This window comes from Argopecten irradians, chromosome 4, assembly GCF_041381155.1.
Source record: "Argopecten irradians isolate NY chromosome 4, Ai_NY, whole genome shotgun sequence".
Classification (NCBI taxonomy): domain Eukaryota; kingdom Metazoa; phylum Mollusca; class Bivalvia; order Pectinida; family Pectinidae; genus Argopecten; species Argopecten irradians.
In genome coordinates, this window is record NC_091137.1 from 19,280,354 (window position 1) to 19,306,106 (window position 25,753).

At 36.5% G+C, this 25,753-nt stretch overlaps 1 protein-coding gene across 1 annotated transcript; it reads right to left on the bottom strand.

The window, feature by feature from the left end:
• LOC138320855 (chymotrypsinogen A-like) lies at positions 1–25,018 on the bottom strand. The gene is made up of 7 exons (XM_069264123.1): positions 24,826–25,018; positions 24,309–24,474; positions 23,590–23,689; positions 18,299–18,467; positions 16,931–17,070; positions 565–773; positions 1–197 (listed from the first exon to the last, which is right to left on the bottom strand). Exons 1-6 carry the CDS (start codon positions 24,887–24,889, stop codon positions 582–584), a joined length of 831 nt encoding a protein of 276 aa, XP_069120224.1. The 5' UTR covers positions 24,890–25,018; the 3' UTR covers positions 1–197; positions 565–581.
• Between the last annotated feature and the right edge of the window lie 735 nt (positions 25,019–25,753).

Genomic DNA, 25,753 nt, shown 5'->3' on the forward strand with positions numbered 1-25,753 from the left:
TATGATTGGTACAATTTATTACCAGAAAGGAGTAGGACTATAATGTTATAAGAATGTTCAATTATAAGTTACATTTTATATTAGATATTTGCAAGATTCTTACAAGAACTTTCGCTATTGACGGATGTCGTGGCAAAAAGACCCCAGCTTGCAGGCCCGGCGTGCACCCACTTCCTGTTGATAAAGCCACTGTCATCCTAGATAAAACATAAAGATTTAAGGGGAAATTAAAGGCTGCTGTCTTTTTGTTAGATATACATGTATTTGTTTGTGAATAAAATATGAAAGGGTCATCATGGGGTCAGTTAAAAGAGCCGAGGTAAATGAACAACAGGTAGATTCATTGAGTATCAGGTTTATTAATTAACAATAGAAAAAACATTAGTAAACAACAGGTAGCGTAACTTAGCAATCAGTACTGGTAACAACAGGAAGTGACAGTAAACAACATGTTAAGTTAAGATAACAAACTTAAGCGTCAGTTAGCAATGTGGGACAAGATTGATTTAACAAAAAAAAGAAATGAGCTGGATTTTAATGGTGGGAACCAGCATCTGTAATTACCATATAAAGACACGATGTTAAGATTTGTTGATATATTTCCTTCTTTTCCTCGTCTTGATCTTTCCAGCTATCCATTCCCTGTTTGGACCTGAGATCCTGGCATAACCTGTTGGCCCCGCGCCACATATAGCCTGGCTTTTAAATGACGCAACCCCCACGAGTGTCCACTTCTTGTTGATAAGACACTGAAGAGGACCACCACTATCACCCTAGTTATATAATATATGTCATGCAGTAAACCTAGTAATATAAGAGACGAAGGTAAACATTTTATGCCCTATTCTGAAGTCTAAGGTACCCGATCACAAAGCCAAACAAACTTGCAGCTTATACAACTGCTTCACATCCACGTCAACATATATATGTATTATAGATATATTTATTATGCCTCATTCTGGCAATCCACCAAATCGACACATTTGCTTCATCAAATCACATGATCGATGTGAACAAAACGTATTTTCACCTAAAACGACATATTACACTTATTCGGAAACCTCGCGTGCATTGCAGGCAAGCCAGAGGAGACGTAATGACATCGGCCGATTGCTAACGTGCAAATATTGACGGAACATGTCACAAGAGAAGACATATTGACGTCGGGAGATTGGAAACGTGCAAAATGGCGGAACACGTCAGCCAGAGAAGACATAATGACGTCCGGCAGATGGGTAACGTTCAAAATGGCGGAACACGTCAAGCAGAGGAGACGTAATGACATCGGCAGATTGCTAATGTGCAAATAATGACGGAACACGTCAGTCAGAGAAGACATAATGACGTCCGGCAGATTGGTAACATTCAGAATGGCGGAACACGTCAACCAGAGGAGACGTAATGACATCGGCCGATTACTAACGTGCAAATAATGACGGAACACGTCAGCCAGAGAAGACATAATGACGTCCGGCAGATGGGTAACGTTCAAAATGGCGGAACACGTCAGTCAGAGAAGACATCATGACGTCGGCAGATTGGTAACGTTCAAAATGCTGGAACACGTCCACCAGAGGAGACACATTGCTGTCCGGCAGATGGGTAATATTTAAAATGGCGGAACGCGTCAGCCAGAGAAGACACAATGATGTCGGCAGATTTTTTACGTTCAAAATGGCGGAACACGTCAGCCAGAGGAGACATCATGACGTCGGCAGATTGGTAACGCTCAAAATGCTGGAACACGTCCACCAGAGGAGACATAATGACGTCTGGCAGATTGGTAACGCTCAAAATGCTGGAACACATCAGCCAGAGGAGACGTAATGACGTCGGCAGATTGGTAACGTTCAAAATGCTGGAACACATCAGCCAGAGGAGACATAATGACGTCTGGCAGATTGGTAACGTTCAAAATGGTGGAACACGTCAGCCAGAGGAGACATCATGACGTCGGCAGATTGGTAACGCTCAAAATGCTGGAACACGTCCACCAGAGGAGACATAATGACGTCTGGCAGATTGGTAACGCTCAAAATGCTGGAACACATCAGCCAGAGGAGACGTAATGACGTCGGCAGATTGGTAACGCTCAAAATGCTGGAACACATCAGCCAGAGGAGACATAATGACGTCTGGCAGATTGGTAACGTTCAAAATGGTGGAACACGTCAGTCAGAGAAGACATCATGACGTCGGCAGATTGGTAACGTTCAAAATGCTGGAACACATCAGCCAGAGGAGACGTTATGATGTCCGACAGATTGATAACGTTCAAAATGGCGGAACACGTTACTCCTACATTACCGTTGATGACGTAATACGGTCAGAAGAAAAAGATTTTAACGAAACCAAAAAAGGAAAGTTATAATAGGTAGTATACGTATAGTTTTTTTTGTGGAACTCTCGGAAATCTAATATTTTCTTTCAAAGTGATTTTTCACCCTTTTGCATTAACAATTTTGGAAACAACCCATATACAATGTATATTTAGAAACTTCAGATCACAACCTTTTCAAATTTGCAGAAAAATATATTTTTGCGCTAATGACGTTACCTTAGTAACAGGAATTTTGGACTTTCATAAAAATGTTAAAATATCTTACAATTAAAGCTCTAAAGCCCAAGAAAGTGATGTAAATGCTTATTTAACAACTTAAAAATTAAGCATTATTCTCAATATCTTTTGGGGGTATGATAGTCATAGACAAAAAACGGAAGAACATTCTGCATAGCCGCGAAAGGGAGTCTATACAAGAATGTATTTTTTGGCTTACAGAACATTTATGTGTGTCTCTAGTCGAATCAAATGTGGAAACATATCTTTTATTATGTTGTACAACGTTTTTATTGACTCATTATCTATTAACAACATAAAATACTATACACGGGCCTTATTAATTTAGATGAGTTTTGAATGTCAATAATATAAAACATTCCATGTTGAATATTTTATATCAAATATTCCCTATTTCGCCATAGTAAATGTAATAAGCCGATAGCGTATGTGTTTCGAAAAAAAGATGTTCAGATGAATACTTTTACATATGGATATAATTATATCAATAACGTCTATATCACTCAAAGTTTGTCTGTTGAATATAATCAAAAGGTGTGTCATATTGTTTTGGTAACGATTTTACGATGTATCTAGGTATCAAGGTGAAACCTCCACATGCATCTGCATATGGCCCGTGTTTTAAATCGAAAGTCGCTGTCCCGGTCAGGAAATACCCTACTACTGTATATAAATAAATATCGCTGTTGAAAGCATCATATACTTCATTTTCTTCGTCACAAAGTGTTCAAATTAATATTTCTAATGATAAGCTGAATATATTTATTGTCTTAATTTTATCTATATTTATATATCGTTTGAGAAACTCTACTCATCTTCATCACATAGGGGCTTGTTTTGTACCGATGACCTTAAAGCGAATAGTCGGGCAAGTGACTGTAAAATCGGTAAAAATGGTATTAATATATCCGGTATAATTTCTTATGAATTAGAAAAATAAAACTTTCCGTCAAAATCGCTGTACATGCGAAGAAAATAATAATATCTATGGGAATCCTAAAAGTCCTCCCGGACGGCTAAGAGTGCAGTTCAATCTTAACGCATGCGCAACACCCACCACTCTCCGTAGTAAACAAAACATGGCTACCGTAGTTTTGAACCAAAATGTTTCCGCCAAAACAACGAACTGACTCACCTAAAATGCGAAAGGAAAGGTAATGGAGCAGCGACAATCCCAACAACTGACTCGGTAAACATTACGACGCATGGAGAGTGTTAATACAACTTGTTATAGTGAAGAGAACAGTTCAAACGAGCACGCGGCTCCGGACCGCTACTGTAACAGTTACGTACCTAGGCCTACTACGTACCCGGTACTCCCTGCTCAGCTGATTGTGAGTGAGTCTTCGTATTTTGATCATTATGTAAATAGTCCCTAGCAGTATTTTTTCATAAATGAGTGGTCACATATGGTCACATGTTTCATACCTGTTCCCCAATCGCGTAAAACGTAACCCTGGGGTAAATAGCGGTTCTTTAGTGGGGCCTCTTTAGGGGTAATGAATGCCCTGTATGCTACCGGTCAATTCATACAGTTCTGATGTATATATTTATAGATTTTTAATTTGTAAATTTTTGTTCTGTACATGTTCTGGTAGTGTTATACACATACATTGTATATAGGATTTACATTGTAGGTTAATTGGTAAAATTGTATTGTATATGTTCTGATATACACATATACATACATGTACATGTAGGTTTTAGCTTGTTCTTTAGATATATTTGGAGGACACATACAGTATTATTTCTGGTCATAATAATAAATAGTGTTTGTATATTTATTACAACTGTACCTGGTTCATGTGTATATGACAAACTTTACAGAGTTGAAATGTACTGCAGCCATGTATCATTTATAATTATTCTGAATTTTTGTTGGAACTATAGATAATGAATTTTGTATCTTTTTTGAAACAATATTTGATTCTATCAAATGCATCAGTGACACATTCACAACTTATAAAATGTTTTCTCTAAAATAAAAAAAAACCTGTAGAATGAACCTACATTTATTCATTTATATATATTTGAAATTGATCATTTCAATTTTTGTCATATTCAACAGATATAAAAAATTGCTGGTTCTTTTTTTCAGGCACCATGCATGCATAGTGACATGAATACAGAAAGTTCATCCCTTGGACCTGTATACAAGTGTATGTATACATATACATACAATTAGCATCATATGAAGACTGAAGAATGTTGATTTGAGTGTTCTTGAAAGTAAACTTTTCCAATATGGACCTAGAAGATCATGAACAGAACATTTAAACAGTATTAATTTATTAAATGTTCCTTTCAACTGTAATCATTAAATAAAATTATGATGCAATACTTTTTCATTGTTTAACTTTGTAGAAATATTTGTTTATATTAGTCCTCTAGATCCAGTGATTATAATTCTTGCATCCATATGCCTGCCCATTTGTTTGTCAGGGCTTGTGAGATTGTTTTTCAATTACTTTAAAAATATAAGGATTTTTTTTTACATATAGCAATATAGATAACATTGTCTTAGGATTTCTAAATTCTACTTTACAAGAGAGTAGACTCAACATATAAATAAAACCATAAAACTAGCAAGTTATCTGAAATGTTAAAAATCTTTTTGTCTGAACCAAATTTCACATTTATTGTCTATGTGTAACTTGTACATAGACCATTTATGTATTAATACTGTAGTAACAGTGATTACAAACACATAGACTAAAATGTAGTATGTAGTACTATGTACATCTGTCTTTGATTTGAGTTCTAAACAAAAAAGTGGTACCTATTGGGAAGTTGTGACTTGGGCGGAGGGTGAAATACAGAAGAAATAGCTACACATGGAAAAAAGAAAGATATACAGTACCATATGGATTCAAAGTTGCTCCAAAATCAATGAGACTAAATAACCAAAAAAAAGCCATGTAAACCCCAAATATGCAATGACCAGATCAATGATAAAGCACCCTTCCACTTCCAGTTATCTGTTGCTATTTCTTCTATATTTCAACCCCCCACTCAAGTTACAACTTCCCAACCTCATGATTCTTCTGTCTTTTAGCCCCCCCACCCCCACCCCCCAACACACACATACCTGATTGATTGTCATGTTATTTCAGGTTCCTATTCAGGTATTATTCCTAAAAACCTAAAAGGGTATACACACTGTGTACTCTCAAAGGAGGGGAACCACTTCATTCAAAAATGGAATTTACAATTTCATCTTAATTTTGAAATTTTCAATTTAATTATTAATTACTGGACTATTAAAACAGTATAGAACCCCTCGGCTACAGACAAAGTACTGTGGTACACATTTCTCTTAATTAATTACTTTTCTTCAACTCAATCATCTTTTTCTCCAGAGCACAAAAAAGAACAGGAAAACAACAGAAAAGGAAAGTAACATACATGTAGGCCTATATGTTTTCTGAAAATATATATGATGCGTTAATTCTCACAGCATAGGCCTACATGAATGTGAAGAATTAAATATTATCAATGTTTGAGAGAATTTCCTAGTTGTAATTCTATAGCAGCTACATGGAATGTACGTTTACATATATACATTGTACGATACATATTCATCATAAAAGTTTCTTTCCTTCCAGCTGGACATTCATGTCATCTCTCTCCAGAACTCAAATATTGTTTACAAAAAAAAAAAAAAAACCAACCAGAGACATAGATAATTTAATTAAATCTCTGCAAAAAACTACACGAATAATTGAACACATATATTGTACTTGTAAAATATCTATGTATGAGCTAATTTATTTTCACATCTTTGACAGCTACATGCATGGACGTTCTATGGAACGTTTTCGTGTGGTTTTAAATGGGAAATTATGTTACGATTATTTGTATTTAACCTTCATGATTCGGTTGATGTAAAATACGACGAATGCTATGCTGCAATAATTGCCCCTTGCCGGGGCCCCATCTCTGCATCGGCCGAATATTTGTGTCGATTTCCATGAACAAGATGCTTTTATCGAAAAATGATTACAAAGCATTGTCATTAATGTAAGAATACTTCATTTGCATCAAATGTATCATCTCAAAACAACAATTTGCATACCGCATTAGTGGTTTATCACACGAAACGAAACCGACACGACTGAGAAACACATGTCCATGTTGACATTTCCACGCAGCCTCGTTTTCAAAGAGTTTGGAGAATTTATATTTAGAACTGTGCTAAATTTACACGGGGCTTCCCCTAAATTTCAATGGTCAAAACTGGACACCGTAAGCAGAACTTGACCATCATTATAGTATACAATGACTTTTGGAAGGCCAAAGAACGCATTTAGACTGGTTTCCTTTGCCCGACTATTCACTTTAATAGAAATTATACCGGGCCGCGACCGCGATTTCCGCCGAAGTTGATAGCTGATTTGTAAAGGCAATAGGAAACATATTTCGGCACGTTATGAATAACAAATTTCTGTATTTTGACTAGTGGTATTTCGGCTTTCTTGGTATATTTTGTGTAAGGATGTCGTTGAAGTTTACTGTGTAGGACCAAATACCTGCATTTATGCTACGAGAAAATTAATGTTAGAATGCATTTTTTCCCATATACTTAGTCAGACATAAAATTGACATTATCGACTAAAAACACTGTAAAATACAAATATTATTTTTCGCAACTTGTTGCATAATTCGAGATACAATGTCGGATCTCCGCTCCGGCGAATACACCGTATGACACACGACGTCAACAATTCAAAAATGTTCGGAATAAAGATGCCATGATTTATCAACTCACTGAAAGAGAAAAATGACGTTGCCAAATGATTTTTTTTATAACAAAAGTTGTTGGCTATTATCTACAGTTTCACAGCATGTAAACAGTACCCCGATAACTCAAAAATACATGTAAGGGATATTGTGATTTTTCCAACACTGGCATGCAAATGCGTAGAAATACGTAGTTGTGAATAGGAGTTAAAGACTTTCCATGTTAAATCAGTTATATTTTAATATCTATATCGTCGTGTTTTAATTATGATTAAAATGTTTGATATGACGGTAAGAGTACGGGCAACAGAAAATACCTAAATTTCAATATTTTGTGTTTTCGGTATAATGAACAAATAATATTAATTGCATTTAAGTGAGTTGTATTCTGTTTTTGCAGATTATAGAATTATCTGCTTTAGTGTAATAGTCAGAGTTATGTTCCCTCAGTGGAACTCTTTAATAAAGAAGATAGGTTGTTGTATGATTTAGACTGGTTCCCGCCTCAGTTACCTCCCTTGCGTACGCTTCATAGACTGGTTCCCGCCTCAGTTACCTCCCTTGCGTACGCTTCACTGAGGACCGGTAGCGAGTAGCCATCTTGAGTGGGAATTCCAACTCCAGAGTAGTGCGCATCATTTCCGCGCATGATATGTCATCATGGAGACGGCTACTTCCGTTAAGAGAAAATAACGTCATTAACGTCGTTCCTATGAACACTCTAAACTGATGTCAGCGAACCGGATATGTTGATTGACCAATCAAAAAAATCATCATGGTTACTCGCTACCGGTCCCTAGTGAGCGGAGCGCAGCCTGGCGGAGAGTAGAGAACTTAGGGAAGGGAACCAGTCTATACGCTTCACTGAGGACCGGTAGCGAGTAGCCATCTTGAGTGAGAATTCCAACTCCAGAGTAGTGCGCATCATTTCTGCGCATGATATGTCATCATGGAGACGGCTACTTCCGTTAAGAGAAAATAACGTCATTAACGTCGTTCCTATGAACACACTAAACTCTGTTAGCACGAAATGATTTCAAAACTTAAGATCTTATTTAATTTTGTTTATATATCGTTCAAATAAATTATTTATTCTTTACGTTAAGATCCGTCGCTTCGTGCGTAAAGGGATTTCCCACGTCTAAAAAAAGTGATACCAGCGAACCGGATATGTAGATTGACCAATCAAAAAAATCATCATGGTTAACCGCTACCGGTCCCTAGTGAGCGGAGCGCAGCCTGGCGGAGAGTAGAGAACTAAGGGAAGGGAACCAGTCTATTGTATGATTTAGGGTAAGACCTTTCTTTCTCAACCAGCATAGGGCTTTCTCAATGTTTTCATCATACTTCTCCTTTAACAGTCCATACACCACGACATCGTCAGAGGTATTCTTAACACACTAATATTGGTCAAAACTTGCGCAATAATCTTCAGATAGTTCTTTCAAACATAAACCGCTTGTAACTTATACATGACTTTGTAAGTAATGAAGGTAGTTATCTCCCTTGATGATTCATTGAGTTCAATTTGATGGTACCCATACTAATATGAATTTAGGGCAAAGCCTCAGAAGAGCGCAGCTACATGTAAAAGATTGTACATCATAATTTTATATTGTCTACATTTCTTTGTGGTCAAAATGCACATACACTCACATGTTTTTTAACACATATAGGCTGATTAATATTAGTGATGATAGTGATGTGCGAAAACGCAATTTCCTCCGAAAACACATCGCAGTTTTTTTATCGTAATTCAGTGATTACACTTCAATTCTTATCTATTGCTAACATTATTTTCAAAATCTTGTTAACGAATTGGTTAATATACATGTTATGAGGACGTCTAATAATGTTAAACATATTTGTAGTTACGAATAATGGCGATATTTGGTGTTTTACCGACCTGTATACTATGCCTGTTTTCATTCATCCCGCTTCGATACTCACAAGTGACGATACAAAAAGCAACTAATGATTATACTATACACTTCCGTTCATACACTGTGTTTCCTGACCGATAGCTTGGTTCGCCTGCCTCATATCAACAAAAAGTCGAATGTTACCATTAGATTTTGGGACTACTAAAACTGGACTTACCCAGTCACTAACACAATCAACTTTCTCTATAATATCAAGTGACTTAAGTTCATCAAGTTTGTCACTAACTCTCTTTTGCAGGCTTAATAGTATCCTGTACACATGATGTATTTTTCACCGTCATCAATATGAAGCTGGAATTGGTCTTCTTTAAACTTCCCAAATCCAGAGAAAACATCCCGGAAATCTCCCAAAAGTCTCTCCTTGTACAAAATTTATACACAGTACTAATACTCCGAGCCGTTTTGCAGTGTCCCTGCCATCAAAGCTGGTCCCTCTCCGCTTAAAACGTAGAAATCCGTCTCAAGTCCATCACTTTTACCTTTGAGTTGGATGTTAGCCGATAATTTCCCCAGAGGTTCCAAAGGTTTATCCGATCTATATTAAAGGCCAAAAATATGTCTGTTTAGGGTCCTCCGACCCTATCTAGATTCTACCCCCGGCCCTAAACTTTTTATTGATAAGAATTGAAAATCTTGTGATGCAACATTTTCGTTTGCGTCTGTGGCGAAGTCCCCCAACTCTTGGGGCTTTGCAATCGAACGTACCCGATAAATGGCGGCCATGACGGGTGAGCCGGTCGGCCAAACGCAGGCAAACTAACCGAGGTACAGTCACTAAACGCCAACCAGACATGACAATTGGATTATGAATGGCAACCATCAATTAATTAACACTTCAGGCATACTATTCTAGGTCCTGTCAGTTGGTCTTTTTTGGCATGTGGCCCACTTTCAGCATGGTATGGCTAGCGTGTTGTGTCAGTACTGCGGTGCCGGTGAGTGACAGCGCTAAGTGTTGATGTTTTGTGTAGGTTATATTAAATATCGCTTGTAAATTAAATATTTTGTTTCAATCCAAAGTTAGTGTATATACTTATTATATTTCAAATTTCTTTGACAATATGCAGTCTGCGTGTAGATTATTCTGTATATCTACAAGTCTATAAAGCGCAAATGAAAAAGGAAAGTTTTTCCATTATTAAAGATTTTATAATTTAACATATATTGCAAAATTGAAGCAAGAAAAGAAAAAGAAAAATTAAAAGACAATTATTTGAGAACGAGGCAATGTATAGCAGCATGTAAAAGTATTGTGAACAATATAAACTGACTTACAATATTAACTGACTTTTTACTGCATAAGTTAAAGTGAATAGTCGGGCAAAGAAAACCAGTCTAAATGCGTTCATTGGCCTTCCAAAAGTTCTCACATATTAATACGACGGCCAAGTTCTGCTTAGTTTCCCAGTTCTGACCATTAAAGTAAAGAAAATTTGAAAGCATTGAAAGCGGGGCTGCGTGTAAATGTAACCACGGACATAGTCGGCCGGGAGGACGTATTACATGTAGGATTCCTATACTTTAAATTAATTTCTTCGTACGCAGACAGATTTTGGCGAGTGATTTTATTTTTCCATTTCATAAGAAATCATACTGGATACATTCACACCATTTTTACCGACTTTAGCCATCCTTGCCCGACTGTTCACTTTAAAATATCATGCAAGTACATAGGCAATAAATTAAATCTGTGACATGAAAATTATATATATATATATAAATCAGACATATTTTTTGGCCTTAGCATACAACGTCTTTGGTTTTTTTTTCTGACTTGCAAGCTATATGCTCATCATTTCATTTCTCCCATGTGATTTGTCAATCAGTTTAACAGAGGCTCCACTAATAATGACGGACACGTGGCATCCACCAAATTCAATGTTAATACTAGTACTGTCAACATTATCTGAATTATACACACTAAATTCATTTTCATTATCATCGGCTTCAGAAAAGTCATTTACATATCTAACTTAACCTTTTCCTTTGTAATCTATTGAGCGTTTGGATTCTTTTCTGTCTTTCACAGGTTTTGTCGACAGCGAAATAGCAGGACAATTTTGGTCTCTTGCATAATGTTGCTCTCTTCCACACTAATAGCACACGCTCTTGCTTCCACTTTGAGGTGATTTCTGTTTAGAATGACCGATGTGATACTCCAAAAGTAGAAATTTTCTTAATTTAAGCTTTAAAATCATACTCCTCATTTATCCTTGGATGAATTTCATCGATCTTTGATGTGAAACATCATTGGGGAAGGAAAATCATATTTTACATCAATAAGTTAGGTCCAAACCATAGGGGCAGAGGGGTGGGCCGCTAAGGGGGAATTTTTCTTTATTTAAGCTTTAAAATCCTATTACTGCCCAACTTTTGAATGGATTTCACCCATATTTTGTGTAAAACATCGTAGGTGAAGGAATGTCATTTCATTTTATATAAACAAGTTAGGTCCACCCCCTGGGGACAGAGGGGCGAGGCTCAGAAATGGGAATTTTAGTGAAATTTGGCTTTAAAAGCTTACTTCTCCTTAATGCATCCATATTTTGTGTGAAACATCACTGTAGAAGGACAATACTATTTAATATAAACGAGTTAGTTTCTACCCTTGAGGACAGAGGGGAGGGCTCAAAAGGGGGAACTTTAGTTGAGGTCAATCATATTTTATAAAGGACGAGGTAAGACTCCTGGGGGTAAAACGGCAGGGGGTCAAAAATGCGAGATTTGCTGAAATTTGGCTTAAATTAGTACAACCATATATGGATGAAGGGCTACCAAGTTTGTTCAACAAATGACCTATACCTATTTCAGAAACTTACATATTCAACAAAGGAGTTCCTTGTATTGCTTATATTAATTATTAACCACTGCCTTTATTACTGTGACTTTGCTGTTTTGTGCCATGAGTCAGATGACTGTTAAGACCCATGGGCCTCTTGTTTAGAACAGTTTATCACACCAGAACTTGATGATTTGTGATATCATCGTCGCCAAAATGACGTACAGCCGAATTACATCTCCGAATTTGACCAAACCGAATCCAATCGATCTCAACAATCCATCTTTTTAAGGACGTTCCGAACAGTGATCGAATGCGCCATTCGTTCGGACCTCCTCGGGTCAATGCTAGAATGGTTTGCCTGGCGTATTTTTTTCACTCTCCACTAGGCTTCGCTCCGAAAATACAACGACAGGTCAGAGCTATCGATCTTGGAAATTTGATTGGCTAATATTTATAACGTTCAGGGGATATTCCTTTTCAAAATGGCGTCTGCATATTTTCGCGGAAAAAATACCAACATATATTTTTTGTAATTGCTGACCTCTAGTCTGCTTTACAATGGTAAATTGTAAACTGTATTAATTATTTATTAATGGAAAACAACTTTACATACCATTACTTGTGTATATTGGGTGTTGAAACGCGAAATTGTCTTTTGAAGTAGACGCTCGGGGGTTTTCCGGTACAGTCACCATGACGTCAGCGTATAGTATGGAATTTCGGTTTTCGTACGCGAGTAGATATCTAGTCGTTGAACTTAAATTATAACGTTCTTAAACTATTTCAAATATCTTTTCAATGCTGAATGCTCCCTAAACGATATCGCAATTTCATTTCCACCTCGTTGCCATTGTAAACAGAAGGAATTCCCGGGTCAAAATGAACCCAACGATTTGTTGATTGAATTGACCAATCAGAATAATTTTGGTCAGGATCTTGACCAAAATGTCGGCCCTGGCCTGTCTTAGTACTTATGAGCGCAGCCTAGCGAAGAGAATTGGTACTAAGGCAGGTAATCCAGTCTAGGGTCAATGCGTGCATTCGGAACTGCACATGAAAAATCTTTTGTGACTAAGATTATGAAGAATAGCGATCTACATATTATCCGTCTAACGATATCTTACCTTTTAACGTTAAAATCAGGATAAAATAAAATAAAATAAAATAAACGGCGTATTTGTCGATATTGTACTTCGGTTTGCCGAAAGCTTGATACCGGGTGAAAATCAAAGTTTATACGGTAGGTGTAGGACCTAGTTTCGACATACTAGAAAAAATAAAAAAATATTGTCAGATCTTTGAATTTGGCTAGGCTATTTAACATGAGGCTACGTGTGCGGACTGATATATGCCAATACGGTCTCGATCTTGTACTGAATAAAATGAGATTTCATATCAATCAAGTGATTAAAACATTTTCTGTTCAACTCCGTTAAACTCTGAATATTTGACACTTAATATACATGTGTTTCAAGGGAGATGCGTAGGCCTAATCAAATCAAAATATTCCAATTTTGCCGAGTAATCCTCTAGTATGAACTACAGACACAAAGATATTTTCATCTCTCCATCGCCCAACCCCTGCTTTTCGTTCAATTTGTAGAAGCCAGTATATTTGAATATTGCGTATGTATATGTCTACATGTATCATGTTTAGCTAATATGATCTTCAATAAGCACTAACACATTCGGGAAACAAGACTTTATTCACTGTATACATGTACGATAAGATATAGGCCTAACTACTGTAATTAGATGATGCATGTATTTCCTGTTTTGAGAAAATGCATGGAAATACTCGGATTCAGTTGATCAAATACTATCTTACGAAAAAGCACACGTAAGCTAGTGTCAACAACAGTATTATATATGTGATATAGAAACTAAACATGTACATGTAGGCATAGACTAATTATTTACCTGTCTACAGTAATCAGCTGAACGAAGATCGAGTATTCAGAATAAGAGGTTTTTTTTCTTAAGCGTACTATACACTTGCCGTACAGGTTATATTGAGGATCCAAAAATTTGTTTTAGTTTACTTCGGATAATAAATATATATCAACATTTATAAGATATGCAGATATATTCTCAAAAATGTATACAAAGACATACGGTTGTATATGATGATCGATTTTATCTACATTGTTGTGATCAACTTCGATCGTTGTCACGTAGACGCTAAAATTTTGGCGCCAAATTCAAATTTATGCTTGAATATCTGCCTCAAACGACCATTGAAACTAAGATATCTTGACGATGGAAAGATAGATTTTGATAAAATATTTTTTCGCTAAAACAATATAAAATCATGGATTGTCTAAAGGGTAATTAAAGTGGAATCTTTACACGGAATTTTCCATATTCATTTTTCAGATATTATATCCAGGCAAAATAATAGCTTATTTGTGCCATTCCTTAGCTTTGTATAGCATCAAATAGGTGGCATTGTGACATAAAATTAACAGGTATAACAATTTATATTATCCGACTATTACACTTTATAATGTTGAATATATAAGATGTTGCTTACAAAAATATTTCCCCTCGATTTTGGTCTGATAATATAATTGTGAAAAAAGCCTTTTTTTTAGGGGTAGGGGTATAGAAAGGCTGATTACTCAAAAATTCTAAGGTCAATTTTTTTATATTCTTTCATCATAACCCAAACAACTGTCTAATTATGTGGACAAAAAATAAAGAAAATTAAACGACACGATGTTTTGAAATTAGGTATTTAAGTTGAAATTCAAATGCAAAAATTGGCCCTTTTTAGGCCTCAATTACGAAAATTCACAATTAATGTATTTTTAAGAGTGGAAACGACATTGAGGTCATTCATAGCCATATAAACTTACATATTAAAGATAAAAAATCTTGTTGTTTGTAATATTTCAGTCAATTATCAAGCTTTGAAAATATGTGTGTAAATTTGGATTTTGAAAAAAAAAAACAGACGGTAAAGTAGGGTTATTGATAGTACAATAGTTCCAAAACCGCTTGGTCAAATTTCAAGTAAAAGCCTTAATAAACAGTTTATCAACTAATCTTTCAGTGAGCAAATTTAAAAAAATATTAAACGAGGGGAAATGTTTAGGCCTAACTGTATCGAACCACCTTAAAAGAGTTCCACTGAGGGGTAGGTATATCTTTTTGTTAACATAACGTCATACGTTATCGAGAAAACGACTTGAGTTTCACTCAAACATGACGTCACAGTGGGATACCTAAGCGCTACTCTGTAACATGCAAAGACGGTTTGTTAGGTCAAGATAATCATATCACCGCCATATACTGATTTGAGAGTACAGCAGTTAACTTATTCTTTTGTTTGTTTGTTTCTTAACTATTACCAAATAGAAGCATATAATGTTATGAATGCAGTGGAATTTCTAACGCCGAAATAATTTTCTCCCCTCACCAGCGATTGAACTCTTATCGATGTTATGTGTTTTTGTTCTTATTGCTTTAATACTGTGTGCATTGACTTACTGTACTGCTAGAAACCATTTTATATAAGAAGCATATTCTTGCTGAATTACTTGCATTGAGTTTACAACAAGAAAAAAAAGAACAATATTTATCATAGAATACTTCTAATTTCACTTTATCCCAAAATACGATACTGCGGCTACAGAATAGATCTCAACGTCATTCTCCGTTGCTAAGCAGAATATTCCGAAGCAAATTGTCATGTAAAACGGTATTTAAATTAAGACTCATGACAAAATGTAAATCTGAATGGGCGGGAACACGTAGAATGCTCAGCGGCTTCGAACATTTATCCTTCAGATGCGTGATATGTGGAACAAAGGACAGTTTCGAATCAAATATTAATCAAAAAAAAATTGAGTTTGTTCAACTACTGGAATTTTAATTTCATTGTGTGGGAGGTCTGGATCGTTTTATGGTTTTCGTTTTTGACAGAAATGCATGCAGTGTTTGATCTTGAAAATCTAAAGCCATTTTCGTCAGCCCAATTTTGTAATTTGCCTTAACATTGTTGTAGTTGTCGTTCTATAGTGTGCATGTTCTTCGATCTGTAACAGATCAAGAAATCATCCACAAAAAGAGACCCTTCTATAGATTGGCCAAGACATATGGTTATGTTGTTGATTTTTAAGCCAAAAAGTGAGACAGACAGAATACTGCCGTGAGGGACACCCATCTTCTGTTTTGTGTTTCTGAATAAGTTGAACCCGTTCAAACTTTGAAATGTCTGTCAGATATAAAAAAAAATGAAATAAACTTTGCCAATTTACCACGTATACCGATATTTAAGTCAAACAATACGCCACACAAAATGTTCTTTCTTGGCAAAGGCTTCTCGTATTAGTGTTTATAGTCTAACTAAATGGTCTACCGTTTCCCTGGTATCTTAAACAACTTTGCAGAATGACAAGCTCCCTTTGGAATAACGTTAGTGCAGATTCTATACTCACATGACCAGCTCCGTTAGGAATAACGTTAGTGCACATCATATACTCACATGACAAGCTCCCTTTGGAAAAGTGTTAGCTCCCTTTGGAAAAGTGTTAGTGCACACATCATATACTCACATGACAAGCTCCCTTTGGAAAAGTGTTAGTGCAGGTCCTATACTCACATGACAAGATCATTTGGAATAACGTTAGTGCAGATCATATACTCACAGGACAAGTTCTCTTTGGAATAACGTTAGTGCAGATCATATACTTATATGACAAGCTCCATTTGGAATAATGTTATTGCAGACTCTTTACTCACATGACAAGCTCCTTTTGGAATAACGTCAGTGCAGATCCTATACTCACATGACAAGCTCCATTTGGAATAACTTTAGTACAAATCCTATAATCACATGACAAGCTACCTTTGGAATAACTTTAGTGCTGATCTTATACTCACATTACAAGCTCCTTTTGGAATGACGTTAGTACATATCATATCGTCTGTAACGTTCGTAAACTCGACTCCCTGTTGACACTCGACATTTGTGATAACAGGCGTTTCAAGTTGTTGTAGTTTTCTTGCAAGAGATTTGGAATCTGAAAAAAAAAACATCTTACATGAATCTCACATATTCTTTTAAAGGAGATGTATAAAGGTAAAAATAATAAAGGTCTATAATACTAGTATTATTTACATTGCCGCTGAACAATATCTTTATGTTGGTACTAAGCCCAATATGTGTTATGTTCCAATATTAACATTGTCAGTTAGAGCACAGGAGGTCACGAAAACATATAGTTTAAGTCAGTGTAGGAATTCACTGGAAAAAATGTTAAAATATTCTTAAAATCGATCAATATAAAATTATATTCTAATCAAAATATTTGAAATTGATTGAAGTGTTCAATTTATCGTTTTGTATTTGGTTTATTGATAGGACTATTTCATTTATTGCTATTGTTTAGTCGATTGGCTATGACAACATACCTAACGCTAACGCGAACCACCGGATATGCTAGAACACCCATTGAATATTCAGGTCAATTAATATCAAAACTATGACAAATAATAATTAAATAACAACGAATATCCCACAATTCAACTTTATATTACCTAACTTAAAAGCTACGATTGATCATGTAGAATATAACTTGTATCTTATCTCTTTATAGATAACCATATCCTGTATTATCTTACCTGTATAAATACCCACATCCTGTATTGTCTCACCTGTATAAATAACCCCTTCCTTTATTATCTTACCTGTATATAAAGAAATTATGTATTGTCTTATTTGCATAAATAACACATCCTGTATTTTCTTACCTGTATAAATAACCCAATCCTATTTAATCTTACCTGTATAAATTATATAAAAAAATTGTATTATTTTATCTGTATAAATAACCCCATCTAGTACTGTCTTATCTGTATAAATAACCCCATCCTCTATTATTTTACCTGTATAGATACCACATTCTGTATTATCTTACCTGTATAAATAATCCCATCCTGTAGTGTCTTACCTGTATAAATAATCCCATCCTGTATTGTCTTACCTGTATAAATACCACATTCTGTATTGTCTTACCCGTGTAAATAATCTTATCCTGTATTGTCTCACCTTATCAATAACCCCATCCTGAATTATCGTACTTGTGGAAATGACCACATTTTGCATTATCTCACCTGCATAAATAACCCCATCCTATATTGTCTTACCTGTATAAATAGGCCCATCCTGTATTGTGATATCTGCATAAATATATGTAACCACATTCTGTAATATAACTGTGAAAATAACCACATCCTGTATTGTCTTACCTGGTTCTATGTAACCCCAGCCGGTGGTGTAACAAGTTTTTCCTATGAAATTCATGCTATCGTCTGCCAACACTGGTATCGGTTGAATGTACTTGTTGAATTTGATGCATGTTTTAAGTTTAATGATAGCTAAATCGTTTTCTAAAGTAAACCAGTCATAATCTGGATGCTGAAATATAATAAGTTCAGCATGAGTATCATCTTATCAAAAATATTCCTACATAAGAATTAAGTAAAACAAAATTTAATGATTTGAAGTTGAAACATTTATGCCCCGAATCTCAACTGACGCAGTAATCATCATTATCATTATCATCATCATCAATGGATGAAAAATATATTAAAACAATAATGGTTCTTTGTAAAACAGATTGAATACGAGAAGGTGTGGGGTTGATGCCCATTAACCTTTCTACATAAAATGAAAATGCAGCCGTAAAACAATTATATGACAAAACAGCTTTCAATATCCATTCATAAACACTTGATTACAAAGTGTTATACATATACATGTAATATTTGCTCTGGTGAATTCAATGAAACAAGTATTCCCGACATTTTCCATAAGATAACTGCTTACCTCCAAAGGATATATATCAATTATAGACCTTTGTTGAGGTCCATATGGTGTTGTATTGCCCTCGTAGAATAAACAAGAGTCCAATAGAGCATGTATCGCTCACCTGGTTATTGTAATGCCAAGCAATGTTCGGAATACAGGATCATTGTTCTTTTCTGGAGGAATTTAAAGATTTATCTCTTATTTCCCTATTGGGACCCATTATTTCTGCCAAATGTATAAAGATAAAACTATGTTCCCCTTCACCAAAGGCTTTTTCTGACCAAATTTGGTTACATTCCATGCAGAACTCTATGACTAGTAGCGATTTAAAGGATTTACCTCTTTTTTCACCATTTGGCACTGTCCCCCGTGCTTCCGCGGTGGGGGATGTTGGGTTGGGGTCAGAGCAAAAATGTTTACAAACTATGTTCACCTTCCCCAAAAGGATGTTTCTGGCCTAATTTGGTTACATTCAATGCAGAACTCTATGACTAGAAGCGATTTAAATGATTTACCTTTCTTTTTCCTATTGTGCCCCGTCTCTCCTGGCCCCGGGGGGTCAGAGCCAAAATTTATACAAATTCTGTTCCCTTTCCTCAAAGGATGATTCTGGCCAAATTTGGTTACATTCCATGCAGAACTCTATGACTAGTAGCGATTTAAAGGATTTACCTATATTTCCCCTATTGGGCCCCGGCCCTCCTGCCCCCGATGGGTCAGAGCTAAAATTTATACAAGCTCTGTTCTTCCCCCAAGGAGGTTTCTGGCCAAATTTGGTTACATTCCATGCAGAAATCTATGACTAGTAGCGATTTAAAGGCATTACCTATTTCCCCTATTGGGCCCCGCGCCTCCTGCCCCCGGGGGATCAGAGCCAAAATTTATACAAACTCTGTTCCCTTCCAACATGTGTGTTTCTTGCCTGATTGGTTATAATCCATGCAGAACTCTATGACTAGTAGCGATTTAAAGAAAATCTTGACGGACGGAGTCTTGACGGACGGACGGACAGACAATGGACGGACGACGGACGTCGCACCATGACATAAGCACACCGGCCCTTCGGGCCAGCTGAGCTAAAATGACCGAGGGTGTCGCCCGAGGTCATTATTTTAAGTTCTACAATGGCGATATTATACAAATATAGCATTTTGATGAGGTCGATACATGGTTATATCGACCAAAGAAAAAATATTGACCGAGGACTTAAAATAATGACCTCTATACTTACGCCTATAGATAACGGTTAAATAATTTAAAAAGTGAATGTAAGGTTGTGCGGTCTTTGGAATCTAATGGTATTATCGTGTTGACAAAATAGCATGTATTGAAAAATATCATCGCAAAGCTTTCATTTGTTCGGTTTGTTTCAAATCGTTTTGTGTTGAACTATACTAAGCGCCGATGAAAACGCAACACTTTTTCATTGAACAAGCGGTCGATTGTTGAAAAAAGTACCTATCTGTACGTGCACTCGGTATCAATGCGCGCTTGGTCTACCCATTACACGTGTACAGACCTTGTGGATAGGAAAACATTTTTCCACATTTAAATTTTGAAAACGCCGTTTAGTTTGGAAAACGATGCCACAATTTACGGATACCCAGCGTCACGAAGTTAAGGTATGATGGCAGGCGGACTTCCGTGGCCTGAAATTGCGCGTAGAATGGGATGTTCGCCTTATACTATTGTGAGACTTCATTAGCGGTACTTTCAAACGGGTTCTCTGAACAATAGACCGCGCCCTGGGAGGCAACGAGTGACGTCGGATCGAGAGGACCGTTACATCCGGGTCATCCATCTCCGCGACCGCTTCCAAACTGCCTCCCAAACGGCCAGAACAATGATAGGTATCAATGGAAGACGAATTTCGGTTTCTACAGTCCGCCGATATTTGCGTAGCGCCGGTTTGAAAGCCTGTAGACCCTTCCGTGGGAAGATATTGACACAACGTCGACCTCAAAACCGCTTGACGTGGACCCTGAGGCATCGACGTTGGCTTATGCGCCAATGGAGACGCGTACTATTCACGGATGAATCCCGCTTCCATATCCGTAATAGTGACGGTAGAATTCGCATGTTGAGACGACGGGGAGAGCGTTACGTCGATTCGTGCGTCCGCTTATGTGACCGTAGGGGTGGTGGCAGTGTCATGGTGTGGGGAGGGATATCCTTCGACCGCAGGACGCCCCTTGTTATCGTGGACGGTAATCTGACGGCACGGCGTTACATCGACGAAGTCCTACAAACTACCGATTCTTTCGTAATCATCCCGAAGTCGACATTCTACAGCAAGACAATGCTCGTGCGCACTCAGCAAGGTTGACCACAGACATCCTTAATCAACAGAACATTCAAATACTGCCCTGGCCTGCCTTCTCCCATGACCTCAGTCAGATTGAACACTTGCGGGACCAGTTAGGTCAAGCTGTGAAACGACGTCAGCCACAACCGCAAAATCGACATGAACTTGAAATTGCCCTTCAGGGGGAGTGGAGGAACATTCCGCCAGTTAGAATTCAGCGTCTGGTTGTCGTGCTTGTATGGAGGCATATGGTGGCCACATTAGATATTGAAAGTGTAAAAAATGAATTTCGGGGGTAGCGTTGAAACGTTTGTCTCATCCCCATTCACGGGCAATCTTTGAATAACTCACTGGTAGAAAACGACTCTCGAAATGTATACCTTTGTAATGAAATGAAAAGGTTTTTTTTTCTGTAAAAAGTTTGTTACCATTAAATTTTGCATATTTTAACAGTGTTGCGTTTTCATCGGCGCTCAGCATATATTCAGAAGCTGACACTATGGCTGTTCCGTTTATTGAACTTGGTCAGGTCAACACTAGCGCAAGCGGGAAATTCAAAAGATATATATGTATGGTTTTAAATTTGAATGATCGTAATCGAAATATAAGTAATAAACTGTTACCGAATAGGACATACAGTTGATAGAAATACCATCCGTCAGAAAGATAAATAATCATGGCGCCCTAACGGGCGCCATTCTATTTATCATCCTTCCGGACGAGCTTCATATCAACTGTATGTCCAATCTGGTAACAGTTTATTGTCTAACTTATTATTAAACATTTTCGTACAGCATTCTGAGTTTTTACTGACATACCTTAATAATTCTCAGTTGTTTCCGCACATCATAATAGGATTCCACTGACATACCTTTATGATTCTCAGTTGATACCTTTACAATTCTTACTTGATTCTGCACATCATTATGAGCTTCCACTGACATACCTATATAATTCTCAGTTGATTCCGCACATCATTCTCAGTTTCTACTAACACACCTTTATAATTCCCTGTTCATTCCGCACATCATTCAGAGTTTCCATTGACACACATTAATCATTCTCAGTTAATTCCGCGCATAATAACGAGCTTCTACTAATATACCTATATAATTCTCAGTTGATTCCGCACATAATTCTCAGTTTCTACTGGCATACCTTCATAATTCTCTACTGACCTACCTTTATAATTATCACTTGGTTCCGCACATCATTTAGAGTTTCTACTAAGTTGATTCCGTACACCAGTATACGTTTCCATTAAAATACCTTTATAAATCTCAGTCGATTCCCCATATCATTCAGAGCAGTTTCTACTGACATCCCTTTATAATTCTCGGTTGATTCCACAATTCATTCTGAGTTTCCATTGACATACCTTTATATTTCTAAGGTGATTCCGCACATCATTATGATGAGTTTCCACTGACATCCCTTTATAATTCTCGGTTGAATCCTCACACCATTAAAAGTTTCAACTGACATACCTTTATAATTCTCAGTTAATTCCGCACATAATAACGAGCTTCTACTAACACACCTTTAAAATTCTCAGTTGATTCCGCACATCAATATGATCAGTTTTTACTGAGATACCTTTATAATTCTGAGTTGATTCTGCATATCTTTAAGGTTTTCCACCGACATACGTATATAATTTTCAGTTGATTCCGTACATCATTATGAGGTTTTACTGACATACCTTTATAGTTCTAAAATGATTATGCAAATCATCAAGAGTTTCCACTGACATACCTTTATTATTTCCAGTTGAATCTGCACACCATTCTGAGTTTCTACTTACACACCTTTATAGTTCTCAGTTGATTCCGCACATCGTTATGATGCGGTTTTACTGACATATCTTTATAATTCTCAGATGATTCCGTACATCAGTATGAGTTTCTACTAACACACCTTTATATTTCTCAGTTGATTTCGCACATCATTTGATATTTCTACTGACCTACCTTTATAATTATCACTTGGTTCCGCACATCATTTAGAGTTTCTACTAAGTTGATTCCGTACACCAGTATACGTTTCCATTAAAATACCTTTATAAATCTCAGTCGATTCCCCATATCATTCAGAGCAGTTTCTACTGACATCCCTTTATAATTCAGAGCAGTTTCTACTGACATCCCTTTATAATTCTCGGTTGATTCCACAATTCATTCTGAGTTTCCATTGACATACCTTTATATGTCTAAGGTGATTCCGCACATCATTATGATGAGTTTCCACTGACATACCTTTATAATTCTTAGTTGATTCCGCACATCATTATGAGTTTCCACTGACATATCTTCATAATTCTCAATTGAGTTTATTCCGCACATCATTATGATGAGTTTCCACTGATATACCTGTATAATTCCCTGATGATTCTGACATCATTATGATGAGTTTCCACTGACATACCTTTAGAAATCTCCTCACTTGGACGTTCCTTTCTCCACGTGTCTTTTTTTCATTTTTCTCTCTGTCGTACTCCCCGATTCTAACCTGGTAGTTCTTGGCACTGTTGTGGTAAAAACAATAGAAAGATATGCATTGTTTAATATAATTTTATATAATATTATTGTTTGGTCTGTCGAGTGGACAACGATTTCTCCCATACTTGACAGGTTTTTTTTTCCGCGGATGCTAGGGAAAAGATAAGATTTACCAGGGATTGGAAAAGACAGCTCACACATGCTGGATAGTGACGTCATTAATACATGCGGCAACCATTTTTACGCACAGTGACGTTCATGTCGACTGAATTTTCACCATTTCTTGTTAAATTTAGAGAGAAAAAGAATCTTACACTTTTCATGTTAAAATGAAAAACGACCGAAACTTGAGTTCACACTAATTATTACCCATACTCAATAACACATGTACGTAATACAATCAAATGGACTTGTATAACAGCACATCAATGACGTTTGTTTACTGCTTAAGCATTTGTGCTATTATATATATATATATAGAAGAAATAAAAACAATAACGACTGACTAGTGAGCGCTTTCGCCCCATTATCGAAAGCGCTCACTAGTCAGTCGTTATTGTTTTTATTTCTAATATATTTCGTCCGTAAGGATTTTTCTTTAAATTTATCATATGTATTTGCATGATGATAATAAAAATGTCTTACAATGACCGAAATATTCTACAATGGGCCGCAGTAAGTATTGTATCTTCGTTTAAAATTGTACCGCCACAACGGAAATTGTTCTTGTAAAGCAAAGCCACCTGCCAAGGCCAAGCATCCTCTGGTGCATCTATACCACCAATAATGTTAGGCGGTATAACTGGTGTCTCTACAACAAAGAATTAGTATTGTTATTATAGATGGATATCTGCACCTGTACCCATACAACCAATAATGGTGGGCGGTGGGACTGTTTACCCTAAAACAGAGAATTAATATTCTTATTATAGATGGATATTTACACCTGTACCTCTATAACCATTAATGGTAGGCGGTGGGACTGTCCCTACAACAAAGAATTAATATTGTTATCATAAATTGGTATTTACTAATAAGACATTCCTGTCTTGACATATCTCTATTTCTTCTTGACAACCTAATAAGTCAATTGAAAAGTAGGAACGCACAAGTAAACGACAGTCTCCTGTTACCTTGGAAGGATGCATGTAGTGTGGCTTACCTGCTTTAGTCTGTATAGCGATTCCAGACATTATCGTCACAAATAGTATCCATCTCTCGTCCATATTGGCGATATTCTGATGTACCACTCCAGTAAAGAGTTTCACTTATCCTCGTATAGCAGTCTTTACATCTGTAATATCTGTAGTAGGAGCGGAACAAGGCACGACCAGACCGGTATCAAACCCGTGACCTCCGAGTACTAGCCGGAGTGATCTACTAATTGACCAAACCATCAAATTAAATATGTGGCGCTTCTGGCAAGTTGTGATCGTAAATTGATTGTTGAGTTAACGACTAAGTGTTCGTGCCAATCAATACTTCTAGGACGGAACACAGTCCTTCTTACGTCAATTGACTTCGTCAACAAATGTAACTATTCAATTTAGGGTAAACTAGAGTTCAGCTCGAGATATGAATACGTGGTATTTAGTATGGATAGAATTAAACAAATAATGAATTGATACGGAATGTTGTAAAATTACATAGAGTAAATTAACTAAATATTTTGGGATTATGATTTATGATTCTTGTTTTCTTAAGCTTGATTGATAACTTGGACATTTCTGGTGTTAGTGATATAGCGCAGTGTAAAATGGTGATTTATATTTTGATAAAAAAATGATTTACGTTTTCTATTAAACAAATTATTAAACTTTGACAGTGTAACATAATTTATAGGACACTCTATACCTGTAGGTATTGTAAATAATAACTTCGTGTGGAAGGTATCGTCAATGATAACCTGGTATGGTAGATATTGTCAATAATAACCTGGTATGACAGATATTGTCAATGATAACTTGGTATGATAGATATTGTCAATAACTTGGTATGGTAGGTATTATCGATGATAACTTGTTATGGTAGATATCGTCAATGTTAACTTGGAATGGTAGGTATTGTCAATGATAACTTTTTATGGTAGG